The 22,432-nt window shown below is 47.6% G+C and overlaps 1 protein-coding gene across 1 annotated transcript in view; it reads right to left on the bottom strand.

The window, feature by feature from the left end:
- Positions 1-22,432, bottom strand: part of DDR2 (discoidin domain receptor tyrosine kinase 2) — a 151,651-nt gene that overhangs the window by 23,776 nt on the left and 105,443 nt on the right. Inside the window, exons 10-14 of the mRNA XM_030572798.1 lie at positions 22,320-22,382; positions 11,173-11,303; positions 10,319-10,529; positions 8,597-8,820; positions 1,909-2,036 (exon numbers count right to left, since the gene is read on the bottom strand). Of these exons, the coding sequence (XP_030428658.1) occupies positions 1,909-2,036; positions 8,597-8,820; positions 10,319-10,529; positions 11,173-11,303; positions 22,320-22,382 (757 nt within the window). The remainder of the gene's footprint in view (positions 1-1,908; positions 2,037-8,596; positions 8,821-10,318; positions 10,530-11,172; positions 11,304-22,319; positions 22,383-22,432) is intronic.

The raw sequence follows: 22,432 nt of genomic DNA on the forward strand, positions 1-22,432 counted from the left end.
TTAAAAGTTCCTCTCTTTCCCATGCGGTTGAATGGTCCCTCTTTGGTGCATACTTTCAACCCAATACCATTTTAAAATGCAAAATACAGGACTTGCTGTAGTGAATTAGACCTCCTTCGGGTGGCAGAGTGCATTGCAAGCCACACAGACACATGGCCAAGGATACCGTGAACCACTCAGCCCCCCTCTCCCATGGCTCGGAGGCTTGTGAACTCCTTGGAGTTTGGCCTAACCTGAGCAGACCATGCTTCTTGGCACTGAGAGCAGAGCCTATTGCTGAGGATGGCAGGGCTCTTAGCAGAAGCCCAATGGGGTGGACTGAACATGTGCAGTGTTTTAAAAATCAAACCTGCAAATGTCAAACCATGGGCAGCTAGTGAACAGCAGAGATGGGGGACCAGAGTCAGGAGCTGGGTGTGGATAGGCAGGTGGGGCACTGACCCAGGAGCAGATGTAACAGGAATGATTGATACTTGATTACATGGTGATGAGCATCAGAGGGGAGCCATGTTAGACTGTCTCCGAAAAAACAACACCTTAAAGACTAACAGATTTATTTGAGCATGCCGCATAAGCTTTCATGGGTAAAAAAACCCCACTTCTTCAGATGCATGGAGTGAAAATTACAGATTCGGGTATAAATATACTGACACATGTAATATATGCCATCACGTACCAGCAATGCCCCTCTGCCATGTACACTGGCCATACTGGACAGTGTCTATGCAAAAGAATAAATGGACACAAATCAGACGTCAGGAATGGTAACATACAAAAGCCAGTAGGAGAACAATTCAATCTCTTTGGACATTCAATAACAGATTTAAAAGTAGCCATACGTCAACAAAAAAACTTCAGGAACAGACTTCAAAGAGAAACTGCAAAGCTACAATTCAGTTGCAAATTTAATTTGGGCTTGAACAGGGACTGGGAGTGGCTGACTCACTACAAAAGCAATTTTCCCTCTCTTGGTATTGACACCTCCTCCTCAATTATTAGGAGTGGATCACATCCACCCTGATTGAATTGGCCTTGTCAGCACTGGTTCTCCACTTGTATGGTAACTCACTTCTCCTCATGTGTCAGTATATTTATGCCAGTAATATGTAATTTTCACTCCATGCATCTGAAGAAGTGGGTTTTTTATCCATAAAAGCTGATGCCCAAATAAATCTGTTAGGCCTTGGCTACACTGGAGCTTTACAGCACTGCAACTTTCTCACTCAGGAGTGTGAAAAAAAACACCCCCCTGAGCGCTGCAAGATACAGCGCTGTATAGTGCCAGTGTAAACAGTGCCACAGTGCTGGGAGTGCGGCTCCCAGCGCTGCAAGCTAATCCCCATGAGGAGGTGGAGTACGTGCAGCGCTTGGAGAGCTCTTTCCCAGCGCTGGCGCTGCGATCACACTCACACTTCAAAGCGCTGCCGTGGCAGCGCTTTGAAGTTTCGAGTGCAGCCAAGCCCTTAGTCTTTAAGGTGACACAGGACTCCTCATAACCATGTAATGAAAGGCTACACAGTTACACTCACCCACAAGGGGGCCACATGCAACCCCATCTCCGGCATCTCCTGACTCCTCAGTGAATTCTCCTAATGCTGCTTTCAAATGGAATTCCTTAGAGTTTTAAAAAAGAAATATCGTTCCATACACCATAAGTCTTTGGCATCACCAGAATGCCCTGTGTCATGCAAGGGGAACGCTCAGAGCAAAGCCCTTGCTGCCTCCATTGCGTCCCTTGCCAAACCGTGTAAGGATGACATTTCAAAAGTCTAGGGAACATAGGAGACTTGAGTTGCTTTTGAAAATGGGACTTAGTCTCCTGTTACCCAGGGACTGTGAGTATTTTTCTTAGTGAGGCTCAAGCTCACAGTACATACTGAGTCGTCAAACTCCACATAACCCCAATACCTGGCATTCTTGTTGGCATCTGCTCGCAGCATTTTCACAGCCACCAGCACAGGTTGGTTGGAGCTGACGTCCAAAGCAAAATCTTTGTCCATGAACTTTTCCATCCCCTCCACTTCACAGAGATGAACCTAAAGGGGGGCAATGGGTAGTGTTACCTTTGCCATCTGGTTCTCTGTTTCCTGAACCTGGAACTTCCTTGGGGGTCAAATCAGAGCAACTCATTCTTACCCTCAAACCGGAATCAAATCAGACCCTTAAAAATTCTGTTAGCACAGTTATTTTCAGTTCTAATAATTCCTATGGCTGTTTTGCCAGGTCTAGGTCCTACCTGACAAAGAGCTACTGATTTATTTTGTTTTATTAAACTACCAGTCCTTGGCTGCACTCCTATGCCCAGAAAAACAAGGACCTGGTAGAGTGGATGACAGCAGCTGCATCTGCAAGAAAAGGCCATATAACCTTCCGACAAGTTGACCACTGCTGCTACTTGATCCTCAGAATGCAGCCATGGAGCTAATATGAATCACAAATTGTAAAGTGGAGTAAGAAATGGTGGGTGCAGACTCAAGCCAAGGCACTACCACATATGGCAGCAGCACAGTCCTCTTCTGGAAACTGGATGTGACACAACAGGGTCATCTCTCTCTGTAGATCTGCTCCCCAAGAGTGTTACATTCTGTCTGATGACCAAAATAAATCTTTACTGTCTTTCACTCCTGTCGGTGCCAACACAACCAAGGCTGAGTGAGCCAGAATCAGCAACAGAACTGTTTACTCAGATCCAATCAGTCACAACCAGATCACCCTCCCTAAAAATAACGGGATTCCACAGCTGTCCCCACGGCCATAATTTAGTCTGAAGAACCTAGTGATAATTTAAAAATGGAAAGGGCCCAGGCTGAGTTTGCATGAGGTGTGTGATCTCTGTGCTTCCTGAGCATAAAATGAACTCTTTTTCTAGTTTTGACAAGGCCTTGTGGGAGCTTTACACTTTCAGATAGCATCGGCTGTCAGTAACTCTACTGAACTGCTACATAGCTTTGTTCTGCTGAAGCAAAATGGTTGCACAGACACCATGTGCCTAGTACATTTGTCTCAGCTTTCACAACATGAATTAAACACGTTTGAAATAAAATCCATCTCCTGGGCTCTGTTCTGGCATTGGCACAGATGTCCTCCTGTTCTAGGGCTGTGCAATGCAGAGACTATAAAGGGACAGGGGCGGCTCCAGGCACCAGCGCAGCAAGCGCGTGCCTGGGGCGGCAAGCTGCGGGGGGTGGCCTGCCGGTCACTGTGAGGGCGGCAGTCAGGCAGCCTTTGGCGGCATGCCCGCGGGAAGACTGCCGGTCCTGCTGCTTTGGCGGTGGATACACTGAAGGTGCGGGACCGGCATATCACCTGCAGAAACGCCGCCGAATTTGCATGACCAGCGGACCGCCCGCAGGCGTCCCACCAAAGGCTGCCTGACTGCTGTGCTTGGGGCGCCAAAAAACATAGAGCCGCCCCTGCAAAGGGAGGCCATATGGAGAGGCCCGGTAGTGCACAGAAGATGATGTGTGTGGAGTCACTTGGCTCAAATCCCATTGCAGGACATGTAAGCAGCACACAGTTCCCAGGAATCCCAAAGAGGGATTCATTCCCATCCTAAATGTGTCCCACACATGCTTTGGAGCATCATCAACATTAGACATGGTCATAACTGTTAGAATAGCTACTCTAGGCATAAAGTGAAAGGAATGCGAGTTTGCCTTCCAAGTGAGGTCACTGGAATAGCTCTACCTCAGGCTGGGTCTGACGGGTCATTTTCTAGTCTTCAGCAACCACAGGGCTGCTCTGTGTCAGATCAGGACAAGTCCCACCCAAGGCCCCCACTACCGATGTTGACAGAAGCACAGACAAATCTTGAAAGCTCATTGGAAAATGGAATTTCTGTCCCTTGAGAAATTCCAAAATGTGTGACAAATAATCAAAATGTTGACATATTCTAAAACATCAAAATAACCTTATTGAAACATTTCATTGTGATAATATAAAACAAGGAAGAACAGATAATATAGAACAAGGAAGTTGCAATGAAATGAAACGAGGAAGCTGAACAAAATGCCTCCTTTTGAGTTTGAAATTTTGAAATTTTTCAATCAAAAAAATTTTATCAGAATTGACACACTCCCTGAAAACATTTTGATTTTGACAAAATTGCATTTTCTGGTAGAAACCTGTTCCAGTGAAACTTTTTTGATCTGCTCTGGAAAACATGCTTTGGCAGAAGCTGAGGAGAAAATAATTTTTGGCAAATACAGCTGGAAAATAGTGCTTTGATGGAAAAGGAAGCTATTTAGAATTTCACTTCATCGTTTTGGATTTTTCCCAAAGAAACTTTAGCACTATTCTCATTTTTATATTTGAAATTGAATATTCATGCTATTGCTATTGAGTATAATTAGATAATTTCACAAAAAATGTGGAATTAAATGCAACATTTTATATGAGCAAAAAATGTAATAGATTCATAGATCTCAGAATCATAGGATTAGAAGGGACTGCAAGGATCATCTCTTAACCCCCTGCCACGATGCAGAATTTGTTGTGTCTAAACCAGGGGTCGGCAACCTCTCAGAAGTGGTGTGCTGTGTCTTCATTTATTCACTCTAATTTAAGATTTTGCATGCCAGTAATACATTTTAATGTTTTTAGAAGGTCTCTTTCTATAAGTCTATAATATATAACTAAACTATTGTTGTTTGTACAGTAAATAAGGTTTTTAAAATGCTTAAGAAGCTTCATTTAAAATTAAATTAAAATGCAGAGCCCCCCCCCCACCTCAACCAGTGGCCAGGACCGAGGCAGTGTGAGTGCTGCTGAAAATCAGCATGCGTGCTGCCTTTAGCACGCATGCCATAAGTTGCCTACCCCTGGTCTAAACAATCCAAGACAGATGGCTGCCCCGCCTCCTTTTGAAAACTTCCAGTGAAGGAGCTTCCACAACCTCCCTAGGCAGTCTGTTCCATTGTTCTGCTGCTCTTATAGCTAGGAAATTTTTCCTGAGATTTAATCTAAATCTGCTGTGCTGTAATTTGATCTCATTGCCTCTTGTCCTACCCTCGGTGGCAAGAGAACAACTTTTCTCCATCTTTATGACAGACTTTCAAGTATCTAAAAACTACTGTCATGTCCCCCCTTAATCTCCTCTTTTCCAAACTAAACATAGCCAGTTCCTTCAGCCTTTGCTCATATGGCTTGCATTCCATCCCTTTGATCATCTTTGTTGCTTGCCTCTGGATCCTTTCCAGTTGCTCTACATCTTTTCTATATATTGGTGACCAAAATTGGACACCGTAATCCAGCTGAGGACTAAACAGCATCGAGTAGAGTGGTAACATTACCTCTCATAATTTGCATGTTATGTCTCTGTTAACGTAACCTATAATTGCATTTGATTTTTTTGCAACAGCTTCACACTGCTGACTCATGTTGAGGTTGTAATCCACCACTACTTCCAGAACCTTCTCAGCAGTGCTGCTGCCAAGCCAGTTTTCCCTCATTCTCCATTTGTGCATTTGATTTTTCTTTCTTAAGTGTATCACCTTACATTTGTCTTTGTTGAATTTCATTTTGTTATCCACAGCCTAGTTCTCCAATTTACCAAGATCCCTCTGAATTTTAGCTCTATCCTCCAAAGTATTGGCAACCCTCGCCCCTGCCCAGCTTTGTGTCGTCTGCAAATTTGATCAGGATGCTCTCTATTCCTATATCCAGGTCATTAATAAGGATGTTAAAGAACACCGAGTCCAGAACCGATCCCTGGGGAACCCCACTTGAGACGTCCCTCCAATCCGACATAATTCCATTGACAGTTACTCTTTGTTTGCGATTGTTTAACCAATTATGTATCCACTAAATAGTAGTTCTGTCAAACCTGCATTTCTCCAGCTTACCTATCAAAATGTTATATGGGATTGTGTCAAAAGCCTTGCCAAAGTCCAGGTATATTATGTCCACCGCATTCCCCCATCCACTAAATTAGTTACTCTGTCAAAGAAGGACATCAAGCTGGTTTGGCATGATTTGTTCTTGGTAAATCCTGCTGGTTGCTAGTGATCACCCCTTCATCCTCCAGGTATTTGCAAATTGAATGTTTCCTACATTGCTCTCGTAGTTTCCCAGGGATCGAGGTCAGGCTGACTGGTCTCTAGTTCCCTGGCATGTCTTTTTTCCCCTTTTTAAAGACTGGCACTACGTTAGGCCTTCTCCAGTCTTCCAGGACCTCTCCTGTCATCCAGGAGTTTGTAAATATTATTGCCAGTGGCTCAGAGACTTCAACTAATTCCTTCAGTACCCTCCGGTTATTAGCATCTGGCTCTGCTCATGTGAATGGATTAAAATTGGTAAGAAGATCTCTGATGTGTTCTTTACTTATCTTGATCTGCATCCCTTCCCCTTTATTGTCTATGGTAACTTTGCTAGTCATCCAGTTACGTTATTTTTTGAGAAACAACTGAAACAAATTAGGCATTAAGCAGCTCTGCCTTCCTATCATCTTCTTTTATCAGCTCAAGTTCTCCATTGAGCAGCGGACCAATACTGTCCCTGATCTTTCTTTTTGTCTGACATATTTGAAGAACCTCTTCCTGTTGCCGCTAACATTTTTTTGCCAGCTTTAACTCATTCTTCACCTTGGCTTTCTTGATTTTGTCCCTACATGTGTGTGCTATTCCCATGTATACTTCCTTGTGACGTGCCTCTCCTGCCATATCACGTATGTTTCCCTTTTGGTTTTTAGATAGCTGAAAAACTCCTTGTGCAGCCACATTGGCTTCCTGTGGCTCTTATCTTTCCTCTGTGTCAGAATAGTTTGATGTTGAGCCGCTAGTATTACATCTTTTAAGAACTGCCAGCCCCCTTCAACTCTTTTTCTTTCTAATTGGTCTTTTTCTGTGAGTCAGCTGAAATCCACTTTTTTGAAGTCCAGTGTCTTCTTTTTCTCATGTCCTCCCTTCCATAGGGTCTTGAATTCTATCAGATAATGAACACTGCTTCCCGACTTCCCAACCAGTTTCATGTTCGCAATTCATTCATCCCTGTTCAGAAAAACCAGATCCAAAATGGACGACCCCTAGTTGTTTCTTCAACTGAATTGTATGAAACATTCATTTTGCATTCTTCAATCATAAAGCTGTCTCCTACACACAGTAAGAATTTGCAGGACGTACTATGTTTTGCTACAATAGTCTTACAACAGATATCAGGGACTTTGAAATCCACATACTAGCTTATGTGTGTTAGCTAATCTTGTTACCGGCTTGTAAAATGACTCACCCACTTCCTCTTCCTGCTTTGGTGGTCTATAATTAAGGCTAGGAGTATGTTATGGAGGTTGTAGAAATCATGGATTCCGTGACTTTCCGTGACCTCTGTGACATTGGGACCTGTCAGCAGTCCAGTCGCTACAGCAGCAGGGTTCCTGCTGGCGGTGGCAACTGGGGAACTCCGGGGATCCCCCACTGCCTGCAGGGGCTGGGGAGGTCTGGGAGCTAGGGAGGTCCAGAGGGTCCCCAGTCATGCAGGGTAGGGGGACCCTCTGGACCTCCCTAGCTCCCAGACCTCCCCAGCCGCTGCAGGCAGTGGGAGATCCCCGGAGTTCCCCAGTTGCCACCGCCAGCAGGGATGCTGCAGATCCCAGCCCCAGCAGGTTGGGGGGGACCCACAGTTCCCAGTCAGTGCAGGCCGTGGGGGACCCTGCCACTAGCTCCTAGCCCCGCGGTCAGGGGTACCTCCCAACTCCCAGCCTCTGGGCAGGGGGCCGCAGTGATGGAGAATCCACCACAACTCTTGGTAAATTGTTCCAGTGGTTAATTCCTTTCACTGTTTCAATGTGTCTTATTTCTTCCTTGAATTTGTCTAACTTCTGCTTCGAACCATGGGTTCTCATTACGTTAACTGAAGTGCTGTCTGCTGTCAGAAATCTCTTCCCCATCTCAGTACTTATAGACTGATCATGTCACTGTCTCACTTTCTCTTGGATAAACTACTAGATTACACTGAGAGACTAAAGAAGTGTAAGGTATGAAGAGTTAACAGTTTTCTGACAGACAAAGATGTTTATTCAACTCTCTCTGTGGGTCCACATGTAAGTTAAGGATTGTAGGTTAATGCAATGAGGAGTCAGCAGGAAGGCAGCACACTGGAGAGCAAGCTACAGGGGTTATCAGGACTCATGGTACAAACAATGAACTTTGGGGATATAATTAGAAGGCAAAGATGACACCCCTTTATCCTGCACATAGGAAATGATTGTGAACCACATTTTACAGTCATGGGCATTTGTTCAGCACTGGCTTACAGGGACCAATACCACCTTCTGAAAAACAACACATCACTTCCTGCAGTATGTAGCTGGGCCCTGGAGATCTCCCATCCCAGGTACCGATCAAGGCTCATCCAGCTTAGCTTTCAAGAAACAATCCAACCACACCCAAAAGTGGTTCTGCTGCAGGCTAGCTGCATACAGCAGGTGACTCACGAGAGATCCCTTCATCTCCTTCAGCACCAGGGTGTATTTTTCTCTGGTGGTTTAAGAACACTGTTGTCATTGGCAGTGCTCCAGTGGGACTCTGGTCCATACTAACAACAGCACAAGGAAGCAGACAGGATCTGGAGAGAATGTAAGAGCCCATGATAACACACTCACCTCCCCAAACTGGCCTTCTCCAAGCTTCTCCTTGAAGGTTAGCAGTTTCCTAGGGAACTCTTCCACAGCCACATCCTTGCCCGAGAGCAGGTCCATAGTGACGGCAGGCACAGAGTAGGTATTGCTGCCTGTAACCCCCTGCAGATTCACAATGTCAGCTTCTGCATAATGGGGGACTCCCTCGGGGCCACTTGGCTGGGCGGGTTTGACGACTCCACTGCAGCCTGGGAAGAAAAGAGCATGAGAATACCTCAGCTGCTCAGCACTTTTCTCCTGTAGCCCAAGTCACACAGAAAATGCCCTAGGCCATCTGCTTTCCCAGATGCCAGGGGAGAACAGACCAGACTTTGCAGGAGCTTAAAGGGGTCTGAGACCTGTACAGTCTTCTCAGCTCCCTAAAACTTCACTCCAAGTTTCCAGGCCCGGTTATGATTGGTGCCACAGGTGACACAAGGGGAGAGAGGGGAAGCCTGTAGCATCCTCATCCAGAGCTTGTGTTCCCTGCTCAGAAAGCATCATCAAACTCTTCAAAGCCACAGCTGGAGCAGTTCTAATTGTTCCTTCCCATGCGACTGACTTTGCATTTGTCAATATTAAATTTCAGTCTGACATCATGCTACCCATTCCCACAGCCTGGTTAAATCCCTGGGAAGTTCCTCCTCTAGTCCTGACTAATCTGAAAAGAGGCAGTGTGGGCTAGTAGACAGGACACCGTGATACAGGAAACATGTTCTATGCCTGTCACTGCCTTACTCTGTGCTTCAGTTTCCTCAAGTGTAAAATGAAGATAATGAATGATACTGAACTGCTTGGTAAAATGCTTTGAGATCTTCAGATGGAAAGCTATGAACTATGTATTATTATTAAATAATTTTACCATCTGCACATTTTGCCACTTCACTTTTCCAGATCTTTGGTAAATAGGTAACTAACTAACACAGCACAAATGTCAAATTCCATATTAAGTTGAAATACTTGCAGTTTGAACTGTCTTAGTCACGGACTTAAGGGACCAGAAACTATGTGCTGAGACTTATTTCACTAATAACACACTGCACATGGCAAGGGCAAATTGATATTTTGTAATCAAATAAAATACACAGCCCACCTTAACATGGCTCAGGGAGATGGGGCCTAGGACTGGGATAAGGGCCTGGGACCTCTAGGCTGCTGGTTCAAATTTACTCCAGTTTGGTATTGGTCTAAACTCACTCCCACTGGGATGGCTGTCATGTGATGGGATTCCCATGTGATCCGAAATGGTGTCACTCCATTTCCCAGTGGATGCATGACTAGTCCTGATTGAAATGTTTCTGTCTAAACTGTTGAGGTAATCCAACCAAAAAGCCCAGCCTATAGAGGAGGCACCTGAACTACAACTCCCATGAGGCATTTTCAAGCCAAAATGTTTTGGCTGAAATTTTTCAATTTTTGAGTTTGCACAGAAAAAAAATCAAAATTTTCTGCAAGGGAACTTTTTTGTTTGTGCCCAGCTATACACATGATCCTAAAAATGACTCCGTCACAAGTGTTAGTCTGAGCACATGCTCCTTGCTGACAGATCAAGGATGTAGTGAGACAATGCCACTACTACCCCTAACTGGATGCCTCCGGATCTGGCATCAGGGGCAGGCATAGCAGGGTATTGCAAGAGCACTCTGCTGCTCATTGTTTGCTCAAACAGGGCTGTGCTAGCTGCAGAACTTGTTTGTTAATTCTCACCTGCCTCTTCGTCTCCTGGGACAAACTCTGGCAGTTTGCGGATCAACCGTGAGGGCTCCTGGTAGTCTGGGCCCAGGGGGAAGATGCGGTCATAGGTGGAGTTGGACTCCTGCTCACTAGATGAGGAGGAGTGGTTGCGGTTGAACATGCTGGATTCACTAGGCAGGGAGAGGCTGACGGTCATTTCGTCATCCAGCATCCGCCGAGAAGCCTAAGGGGTGGGGATGCAGAAGGAGAAAGTACAGGGACACAGCAAAGGACATTCCCCACTCTCGAAAAACAGACAGGCCCAGTGGACCAAAGCAGCAAGACAAATCATGTGGGCCAAAAGGTCCTGTTTGGCAGACTGGGCCTGAAACACAATTGTCCTGTGAACCAGGCAGGACTGCCGAATCCAGGGGTGGCTGGGGAACAGTCCCCTGAACCAGGGGGGCGTGGGAGGCGGGAAGGGGGATGAAGCTGCCGAGGGACCCCACGAGGAGGGAGGTTCCCAGAGCCCAGGCTCCAGCCCAAGCCTGAATGACTGCACAACAATTTTACAGCCATGCAGCCTGTGCCCCACAAGACTGAGTCAGCTGACCAGGGCCAGCTGTGGCCATGTCACGGGTCTTTTATTCCAGTGTAGAGGCACCCTCAGTGGCTAGATGAAATCAGTCTGCGCAAGCAGGTCCATGCGCTCGCCTGTGAGCTTCAGGGGGGATGCAAGTGGTGCACAACCCCAGCTAGGCCTCACCCTGAACAAACTCCATTACTGTCAGGGCTGTGCTGATGTCACCAGAGGGGCTGATGTGCAGCACGGGAATGAATCTAGTGCTGGCAGAACCCTTACAAAGAAGCCTCCAGGATCTGCTCACCTTCTCCAGCATCTTCTGCCAGAACTGCCTCCACAGGATGATGACAATGATGGCCACCAGGATGAAGATGATTGCCACCAGGCAGCCAATTAGGATGCGTGTGTTGCTATCATCCACTTTGAGGGTTGGATCTGTCAGCAGGTGGGAAAGAGCAGGAGTTGGTCACGTTGGGAGGCTGGGTTTAACTTGGGTTTTCATTGGAAACACAGATCTCAGTCACTGGCAAGTCTGCTCAGCTGGTACTTTCAGGCTCACCACCCCTCAGGGACAGCTCTAGTTTTTTTGCCGCCCAAAGCACGGCAGGCAGGCTGCCTTCGGCAGCTTGCCTGTGGGAGGTCCCTGGTCCCATGGATTCAGCAGCTTGCCTGCGGAAGGTCCGCCGGTCTCGCGGTTTCTGTGTACCCACTACCAAATTGCCGCCGAATCCGCGGGACTGGCGGACCCTCTGCAGTATGCCGCCGAAGGCAGCCTGACTGCCGACCTTGCAGGGACTGGCAGGGTGCCCCCCCGCGGCTTGCCACCCCAGGCACGCACTTGGAGCGCTGGTGCCTGGAGCCGCCACTGCCACCCCTACAGCGGGGCTAGATGATGAGTTTACCTTTGTCCACAGCCAGAAGCAGTGCATAACTGCACCACCCCAAAGCACTCTGCACTTCACTCCATCCCTGGTTCCCTGTTTGCTAGCCTATCCTTGCCAGGAGCAGACACCAGCAGCACAACTCTGCTGGCCAGCACCCTGGGGGTTACTATGAATGCTGTCCATTTTCCATCCCCCTGTGCAAGAGGAGGCACAGCTGGGCAGAGCCTGCTCTCTGCCCTGTACATTGACAGGATGTGAGTGCAGAGGTGCATACGGCCAGAGACAGTCCTGCCCTCTGGGAGGCACTTCCGTGCTAGCCCCTGCTGCACTAGTGCTGGTCATCCCTTCTGCAGCCATGGAGCCTGGGACACCCACTATTGTGAGACTGTAACTAACAATTCGAAACTCCCCATCACCACACTCATGTGACTCTCACACGGTCAAAGCCCAGGATATACACTGCTCTTCATTTTGCAGCCACAACCCTGGACTCTGCAACATCCTGACATAATAGACTAGAAAGTCTGTAGAAACTTCATTTTAACAAAAAAGGAGGAATTTAATGAACTGACTATGGAAATAACTGCACTGACTGTGGCATTATCCTCTGTGCTATTCTTGTTGATGTTACATTCATTGCTTCAGACTGTTCCCACATCTTTACTGTTCAACGTGCCACTGAATTCTACATTAACAACGCATAACTGCAGCACAGAGGATGTCTGAAGAAGAGCTGGAAGCAGAATGGGTTGAAACCCAGAACTTCTGTTCTGCAGGAAAATTTGACATCTCAAAAAAAAAATTTGTATTATAAACAGAAGTTGAAATGAGATTATATATAAAGAATAGAAAAGTTGAAAATGTTTTGACTGTTATGATGCCATGTCATAATAGGTCATTTGCAATATTGTTGTGGCTGTGTTAGTCCCAGAAAAGAGAGAGACAAAGGGGTGAGATAAGAGGAGGTTACCTACATGTAACTGGAGGTTCTTCAAGATATGTGGTCCCTATCTGTATTCCAAATGCAGGTGCGCATGCATGCCATGCACCAGAGCCGGAAGCTGTTCTTAGCAGTGTCCATTGACCCGCATGTTCATCATATGTTCCTTTGTACTCGCAGCCAAATGTCTAAGAAGCCATGCAGGTCGAGGCACCTACAGTTACCCTATTACTCTAGAGTAGCCCAGTCCACAGCAGAGGGGATAGAGGGAAGGTATTGGAATACAAATGGTGATCACACATCCCAAAGAACCTCCAATTACAGGTAAGTAACCTCCTCTTCTTTGAGCAATGGTCCCTATATGTATTCCAACCGTGGGGGAGTAGTGATCAGAGTGGAAGTGGGTGCGAGGAAGAGAAGAAATGCAACCTGTACTACAGTGCGGCCCACTGCAGTGTCCTCAGCTGCCCTTTGAGTGATGGCACAGTGGGATGTGAACGTGTGTACAGAGCACCATGTTGCTACGACAAATGTCTTGCCACAAGACATCTGCTAGGCAGATCAATGTGGCTGCTTGCGCTCACAGAGAGTGCATTGTAACTCTATTAAGCGACTGTACGTTGGATAGCGTGCAGCATTCGTGGATGCACCTGGACACCCATTTGGAGATTCCTTGGAGACAAGGGCTTGGTCCTTGGACTGATCAGCGATGACCACAAACAGTTTCATCGATGTGTGAAAGGCGAAAGTCCTGTGGAGGTAGAATGCTACTGCACGGTGCATGTCAAGGGAGTGCAGGATCCTGTCCACATGGGAGTGAGTGGTTTGGGACAGAAGACAGGGAAGTGGACAGCCTGATTGAGGTGGAACTCCACCACCACCTTTGGGAAGAATTTAGGATGGAGCCATAAGGACACTTTATCCTTCTGGAATACAGTGTAAGGGGGGCAATTAGCCATCGTGGCCACCAGTTCGCTGACTCATCTAGCTGAGGAAATGGCCACTAGGAACATCACGTTCATGGAGAGATGGGAAAGGGTGGTTTTGTGAGGACGGCGGAACGAGATTAAGGTCCCATGGAGGTGTGGGTTGGAGTACTGGTGGGAAGGTATTGAGGAGACCCTTCATAAAATGGAGAGTGTAGGGCTACGTAACATAGAGGTGCCATCCACGAAGGGAGAAAGGTATTAAGTGCTGCCAGGTGGACCTGTGTAGAGCTGAGGGCAAGGCCCAATATTTTGAGCCCAAGGAGGTAATCAAGGATGATAGGTATGGATATCCTACTCAGTGGGTGGTGATGGCGGTAAGTTTTATGGCCCCCTTAAGGAACAGAGCATCCACTTCTTGTTGGAGGATGGGTTCCCAGAGAAGTCTGGGGTGGGGAGCAATGAGAGGAAAACAAGAGGAATTCTATGGGAGTATCCATGATGAATAATCTCCAGCACCCAACTGTCCATGGTGATTTTGCATCAGTTGTGGGAGAACAGGGCAAGACAGTCCCCAAAGACAATATTGGGCACCGCGGGAGGCATCGGGGGAGGTTCGCAGTTCTTGACCTGCAAGTCAAAACTGCTGTATTGACTACTGCTGGTATAGGATCAAAGTGGTGGTTGTGGTGGAGGCAAGGAGAGTTGAATATGAGAGGGGTAACCGTGTTAGTCTGGATCTGTAAAAGCAACAAAGAATCCTGTGGCACCTTATAGACTAACAGACATTTTGGAGCATGAGCTTTCGTGGGTGAATACCCACTTCGTTGGATGCATGCTCCAAAATGTCTGTTAGTCTATAAGGTGCCACAGGATTCTTTGCTGCAAGGAGAGTTGTGTATGGTGCTGTTATGTGGTGCCTCCTGCTGGCATTGGAAGTAGGGCAGGTAGGGGGCATGTGGTCAGGGATGGAACGGTTGCCACAGCTGCCTGCATCTTGGGACTGGGGTGTAAATGCCAAGGGACTTGAGCGTGGCCCGAGAGTCCTTCAGGGAATGGAGGGATCCGTCCATCTGGTCTTTGACTAGTTTGTGCTCATCAAAGGAGAGGTCCTCAAGAGTGTTTTGGACCTCCCTGGGGAATCCGGACGATTGCAGCCATGAGTCCCCGTGCATCACGACCCCAGTCGTCAGAGAGTGAGAGGCCGTGTCGGTCACATCCACAGTGGCCTAGAGGCTCTCTGTGTCCACCAGTCACCCCTTGTCCACCAGTGCCTGGAATTGCTGCTGTTGGCCCAGTGGCAGCCTGTTATAGCTGAAGTCATATTTGGCTAGCTGAGCCTGATACTTGGTAATGCAGAACTGCAGTCCCACTGAGGAGTTTCCTCTCTAGAAGGTCCATCCTTTTTGCCGCTTTGTCTGAGGGAGTAGATTTTTGTGGGTGCTGTCATGCCCACTCTGCTTCTGCATGAAGCACAAGAAAGTTGGGGAGAGGGAGTAAAAATAAATTCTGTCCCCTTAGCAGGGATGAAATACTGCCTCTCAGCTCTCTGTGGGGGCACAGGAGGCAGGAGTGTACCATGCTGTCTTTGCTGGTTGCAGAATAGCCTCACTGATGGAGAGAGCTGCCCGAAAGAGCCCCTGGGGTTGGAGAATGTGCAGGAACTAATGTTGCATGTCCTGGATCTCCTCCAATGGGATCTCTAGGTCCACAGCCATCCTCTGGAGCAAGTCCTGGTATTGGTGGCGGTCATCCACCCGGGACAGTGAGGAAGGAATGAGTGCCTTATTCAATGAGGAAGCGGTGGGGACCAGTGGTACTGGTTCCACATCTTCCTCCTCCTCGTAAACCAACGGCATGTAGTGTGAATGGGAATGGTTTATAAAAGGCCACCAACAGTGCCTGGAGTCCTCAGTAGAGATCCCAGGGCACTCAGTAGGGTCCCTGGGCATAGGTGGGTGTCATGGCTAATGGTACCAGGCCTCCGTAGTGGGATCATAAGCCAGGAGGTATAGCATTCTGGGTCGCGATTCTGGGCTCCAGTGGGGTATCGGCGAGAAAGAAGCCCTCGGACTCCAAAGATGGATCAGTCAAAATGGGGGGACCATGGGTACCAGAGGCCTGTGATGCAGCAATGGGATGTGTGTGATGTTATTAAGATGAACTTTGACTGTATAGATCATTGTTGCAATCAAGGTCCTATAGTGGCATCAAATCTTGTACAAAGGAGGTCAACGAAGGTGTCTATGACAAGGTTATGGTTTGCTGGTTATGATTATGCTATCTGCATGCATGTATCTTTTTGTATTTAAAGTTTAAGTATTGGCTCTATACAGTCTGCATTTCAAACTTGTGCTATGCTTCTGAGTGACACCCCAGACAATTTGGCATCAGCACTGCCTAGCATGTTTGATGGCCCATTAAGGACCATCAGCTATATCAGGAGTTGGCAACCTGTGGCACGTGTGCCATCTTTGGCACGCAAGCCGATTTTGCCTGGCACGCAGCTGCCAGCCGGGGTCCTGGCCGCCAGCCCCACTCAGCGCATGGTCGGATGAATGAATGGAACCCAGGCAGCAGGAGGCTGAGCGTGGCTGGTGGCCGGGACCCCAGATCGGTGGCAGGCACGGCCCCCGGCACCCCACTCACTGCACTCAGGTTCTGTGGCTCCCGGGAGTGTGAGTCGCCAGGGCACAGGGCCCTGAGCCTGCTGCAGGAGGGGCAGTGGCAGCAGCTCACACTCCCAGGAGCCGCAGAGCCTGAGCGTGGCGAGGGGGGTGTGTGCATCTGACCGGGATGGGCATGGTAAGGGGAGTCCCGGGGGGCAGTCAGGGAGCAGGGAGTGGTTGGATGGGATGTAGGAGTCCCCGGGGGTCTGTCTGGGGGGGGGGTGTGGACAAGGGTTGGGGCAGTCAGGGGACAGGTAGGGGGTAGGGATCTAGTGGACTAGTTAGGGTGGGGGGGTGTCTCAGGAGAGGGCAGTCCGGGGACAAGGAGTAGGAAGGGTTTGGGGGTTCTGACCGAGGCAATTGGGGTGGGAAGTGGGAGGAAGTGGATGGGAGCGGGGCTAGGGCAGGGCTCTCCCCTCTTTTTTGATTGCTGAAATATGGTAACCCTAGGCAAGGGGGGAACCAGGGGGTGCATGGGGGCTGGTGCTCGCATACATCCACTGCAGTCTGAAGGAGCCCCCGAGGGGGCACCGGGCCACAGCCTGGACAGGAGAGGTGGGGGGCACAGCTGCTCCCCGCTAGTGATGGCGCTGCCTTTGCAGGGCTGCTGCCCCCCTGCACCGCGCCGGCTCCTCCATGGCTCGGGCTTGCTGCTGCCGCAAGCGGGAGGCTCTGGCTCTCCGGTGCCTCTGACAGGCGGCTCCTCCCTGCCAAGCTGCTGCAGTGGCTGAAGCCCGGCAAAGCCAGTGAGTGGACTCGGGGCAGAGGCCACCTGGGTGGGGTGGGGAGGGCTTGTGGGGGGGCTGTGCACCCTCCAGGAGCGTTCAGGGGGGTGGGGAGAGGGGAACCTGGTCTGGGGAGCAGCCCCTGGACATGGCTAGACCCTGCATAGGCTGGCTCCTGGGGTCTATAAAGGCTCAGTGAGATTTCCCCCTCAATGAACTGATATGCAAGGGGGGGGGGCAAGGTGGAAGTATATCCTTGCACCGGCCCTGCCCCAGAAGGTGCGTGCACCCCAGGTTAAGAACCATTGCACTAAACTGATAAGATCTGCATTTTAATTTAATTTTAAATGAAGCTTCTTAAACATTTAAAAAAACTTGTTTACTTTACATACAACAATAGTTTATAGTCTTATAGAGAGAGACCTTCTAAAAACGTTAAAATGTATTACCAGCATGCGAAACCTTAAATTAGAGTGAATAAATGAAGATTCAGCAAACCGCCTCCAAAAGGTTGCCATCCCTGAGCTATACAATTGACCCATTGAGAGACTCAGGAAAGTATGCAGGGACATGCCTTGGGACAGAACTCTTAAGATTTTCCCATGCCATATGCTGGGTAGCTTGTGTTTGGAACCAAGGATGCACAAGCCACATGCAAAAGGACTATAAAAGGCAGCAGCATCATCTCCATTTTGTCTTCAGTCCTGGTTCTTACCACTGGAGGAACTTTGTTATAAACTGAAGCTCTGAACAAAGGACTGAATGATCCATCCAAGCTGTGGATGTACTCCAGAGACTCGATTTGAACCTGCAGTTTATTCCATCACTGCTACAATCCTGAACCAAGAACTTTGCCATTACTGTACGTAATTAATTCCATTTAGCCGGTTTTAATTCTCATCTATATTTCTTTCTTTTGATGAATAAACCTTTAGATTTTAGATTCTAAAGGTTTGGCAACAGCCAGATTTGTGGGTAAGATCTGACTCGGATATTGACCTGGGTCTGGGGCTTGGTCCTTTGGGACCTGGGTCCTTTTTTTTCTTTTACTGACATATTGGTTTTCATAACCATTCATCCCCAGAAGAAGCAGTGCTGGTGGTGATACTGGGAAACTGGACTGTCTGAGGGAATTGCTAGTACGACCTCTGGTTAGCCAGTGGGGTAAAACCAAAGTCCTCTCTGTTTGGCTGGTTTGGTGTGCAAAGGACGCCCAGTCTTGCCCTGCTTTAAGCAATTTGCCCTGAATTGATACTCTCAGCAGTGTCCTGCCAGAGGCTGCATCATTACAACGTGCTTCTCTGGTAGAAGCAACAAAGACACGTCCACCGGAGAGGGGAATGCAGTGGTGGCTGGAGGTCTGGAAAGGCGTGGAGAATGTGGGTACGGGAGGAGCAGCTCCTCCATCGAGAGGAGAGGATCCAAGCATCCAGGAGTGCATGACGTCCCTCTGGGCATGCCCAAGGGCCCAGGCGTTGTCAGCGGTGCTGGTCGATCCGAGGGGCTCAGAGACACTGATGGGATGGGCAGTGCACGTGCCAGTGAGGGTATCACTGGATCCCATTTGTGTTTTGCCTTGCCCTCAACACAGGGCAGCTTGGGTGCTGGTCTGGTGGGATCCACCTGCGACCTCTCACCCGACCTGGCCTGGGGAAGAAAAGCTGTGCTTATGAGTGGTCAGGGCCGGGGATCTGCTCTTTATGCCCGTGTCAATGCTTTTTACCCTCATGGTGGGGCTCGTCCGTTGCCTTCAGTACTGACAGATCCAGGGCCTGGGAGGTGCTCGCGGGGAGCTCACCGCCAGTGATGGTCTCTATACCGGTGGTTCCAGATACAAGTGTGTCCTTGGGCACATGACTGCATCCATTGAGAATTTCCAGAGGCAAAGCTCTCAAGCCTCCTGCATTCAGGGTGGGAACAACTTACAAACTGAACAGCGGGCCGTGAGGTGGGCCTTCTTGCTGAGGCAGTACATGCAACGCTGGTGCTCATTGCTCACAGAAAATGAGCATGGGCAAGAGGCACAGTTCTTCAAGCCTGGACTCCAGGCATAGTCCCCAAGTAGAGGGGGTTCCCCAAATGGCAGGGGGCGGGAAATCTACACTAACAATTATCTACGAAGAACAAGAAGTAAGGAAAACACTAAATACAGCTATAGACTCATAGACTCTAGGACTGGAAGGGACCTTGAGAGGTCATCGAGTCCAGTCCCCTGCTCTCGTGGCAGGACCAAATACTGTCTAGACCACACCTAATAGACATTTATCTAACCTACTCTTAAATATCTCCAGAGATGGAGATTCCACAACTTCCCTAGGCAATCTATTCCAGTGTTTAACTACCCTGATAGTTAGGAACTTTTTCCTAATGTCCAACCTAAATCTCCCTTGCTGCAGTTTAAGCCCATTGCTTCTTGTTCTATCATTGGAGGCTAAGGTGAACAAGTTTTCTCCCTCCTCCTGATGACACCCTTTTAGATACCTGAAAACTGCTATCATGTCCCCTCTCAGTCTTCTCTTTTCCAAACTAAACAAACCCAATTCCTTCAGCCTTCCTTCATAGGTCATGTTCTCAAGACCTTTAATCATTCTTGTTGCTCTTCTCTGGACCCTCTCCAATTTCTCCACATCTTTCTTGAAATGCGGTGCCCAGAACTGGACACAATACTCCAGTTGAGGCCTAACCAGCGCAGAGTAAAGCGGAAGAATGACTTCTCGTGTCTTGTTTACAACACACCTGTTAATGCATCCCAGAATCACGTTTGCTTTTTTTGCAACAGTATCACACTGTTGACTCATATTAAGTTTGTGGTCCACTATGACCCCAAATCTCTTTCTGCCATACTCCTTCCTAGACAGTCTCTTCCCATTCTGTATGTGTGAAACTGATTGTTCCTTCCTAAGTGGTGCACTTTGCATTTATCTTTATTGAACTTCATCCTGTTTACCTCAAACCATTTCTCCAATTTGTCCAGATCATTTTGAATTTTGACCCTGTCCTCCAAAACAGTTGCAATCCCTCCCAGTTTGGTATAGTCTGCAAACTTAATAAGCATACTTTCTATGCCAACATCTAGATCGTTGATGAAGATATTGAACAGAGCCGGTCCCAAAACAGACCCCTGCCGAACCCCACTTGTTATACCTTTCCAGCAGGATTGGGAGCCATTAATAACTACTCTCTGAGTACGGTTATCCAGCCAGTTATGCACCCACCTTATAGTAGCCCCATCTAAATTGTACTTTCCTAGTTTATCTATACGAATATCATGCAAGATCGTATCAAATGCCTTACTAAAGTCTAGGTATACCACATCCACCGCTTCTCCCTTATCCACAAAGCTCGTTATCCTATCAAAGAATGCTATCAGATTAGTTTGACACGATTTGTTCTTTATAAATCCATGCTGGCTATTCCCTATCACCTTACCACCTTCCAAGTGTTTGCAGATGATTTCTTTAATTACTTGCTCCATTATCTTCCCTGGCACAGAAGTTAAACTAACTGGTCTGTAGTTTCCTGGGTTGTTTTTATTCCCCTTTTTATAGATGGGCACTATATTTGCCCTTTTCCAGTCTTCTGGAATCTCCACCGTCTCCCATGATTTCCCAAAGATAATAGCTAAAGGCTCAGATACCTCCTCTATTAACTCCTTGAGTATTCTAGGATGCATTTCATCAGGCCCTGGTGACTTGCAGGCATCTAATTTTTCTAAGTGATTTTTTACTTGCTCTTTTTTTATTTTATCTTCTAAACCTACCCTCTTCCCGTAAGCATTCACTATATTAGACATTCCTTCAGACTTCTCAGTGAAGACCGAAACAAAGAAGTCATTAAGCATCTCTGCCATTTCCAAGTCTCCCGTTACTGTTTCCCCCTCCTCACTGAGCAGTGGGCCTATGTACAACTATATACAGGAATGGAAAGTAGATCACTCTCTTAGGAAGCTAAGAGTGCAAAGGAACAGGGGTTCCGACTGAGGCCATGCAGCGGTAAGAGAGAACTGGAACATGGCCTATTATACCCTCAGCTGTGAGCATGAGGGGACGCACGATGCACATGAGGGTCAACAAACACAGCTAAGAAAACCTTCCAATCCTAGTGCATGGCGCACATGTGCACCCACATTTGGAATACATACAGAGACCATCACTCGAAGAAGAATATCTTTTAATTGGACCAAATTAGATCTTATTTGGCCTAGACTGAACAGTAGGCTCTTCAGAAGTTGGTCCAATAACAGGCATTACTTCACTCACCTTTGCTCTCTCACAATGTGTGATATTTATATTATAAAATGGCTATTGTTTTTGTAATTTGTTTGGTAATTGGTATTTCCTATTTTAATTAATATGACATCATATATAATATAATGCATTACAAACATTTGAAATAAGTCATTTTGAAATTAAAATGTTGAAAATTTTCTAAACATTATTTTTCTAAATGAAATTTCCTCAAAATTGAAAAGTTCTGATAGAAAAAATGAGCCCATTGGAAAATTTCCAATCTGCTCCAGATGGAGGTTTAAGTAATTTGTGTTTGTGAAACAGTCACTTTAGCTGGACAATTCTGATAAAATGATCAGCCATGAAAAAGTAAACAATGTTGTGTTAAAACTCCATTCAAGTGACTAGGGCAATTCACACCTCTCCAAGCTATTGTTTCAGGATGCCTGCAGACTCAGGAAATCATTGCTTGGTTTGGGCCTGGTAGGTTACCTTCACAACCATTAGGGAGGAAAACTTTTTTTTCACTGAATCTTAGACTTTGGAGGACTGGTCCACAGTACGAGGCTTGCTGCACTGCACATTTTGCATCTGTGGACTTATGGACTATATGGGGACCTGGCCATGGAAGGCATTTTGATCCCATGGCAATGGGTGACATCATACACATAGAATCATAGAATATCAGGGTTGGAAGGGACCTCAGGAGGTCATCTAGTCCAACCCCCTGCTCAAAGCAGGACCAATCCCCAACTAAATCAGATTGACATCTAGATTGACAGCAGGCATTCACAGGCCATATAATCACACGAGAGGTGTTTCTATGCCCATGTCATCATGAAGTAGCACTTTGCCATATCGGAGTAATCTCTGGGTACTGCAGCAGCTGTTACTCTCAGACTGGAGGTGGTTTCTGGTGCCCTTATTCTAATAGAGTGGCATATGTTTCAGGGGGTCTATATGAGGGTTGCATTTTATCCAGTGGCCTGTCCTTCCTTGCAGAAATGTGCCACCTCTGAAGACCTGTTGGGGACCAGGCTCTTAAGCACACAGTGTCCACATACTGCATCGCACATACCGTAAGTGGTGGGTGCTGCAGGAGACTCGGAAGGGGCTCCGGAGTTGTTGTACATGGCTGCATCTAAGAAACAGAATTGAGGACGAGTCAGTAATCCTCACATGCCTGTGAAA

This window comes from Gopherus evgoodei, chromosome 8 (genome assembly GCF_007399415.2).
Source record: "Gopherus evgoodei ecotype Sinaloan lineage chromosome 8, rGopEvg1_v1.p, whole genome shotgun sequence".
In the NCBI taxonomy this organism is placed as follows: Eukaryota; Metazoa; Chordata; order Testudines; family Testudinidae; genus Gopherus; species Gopherus evgoodei.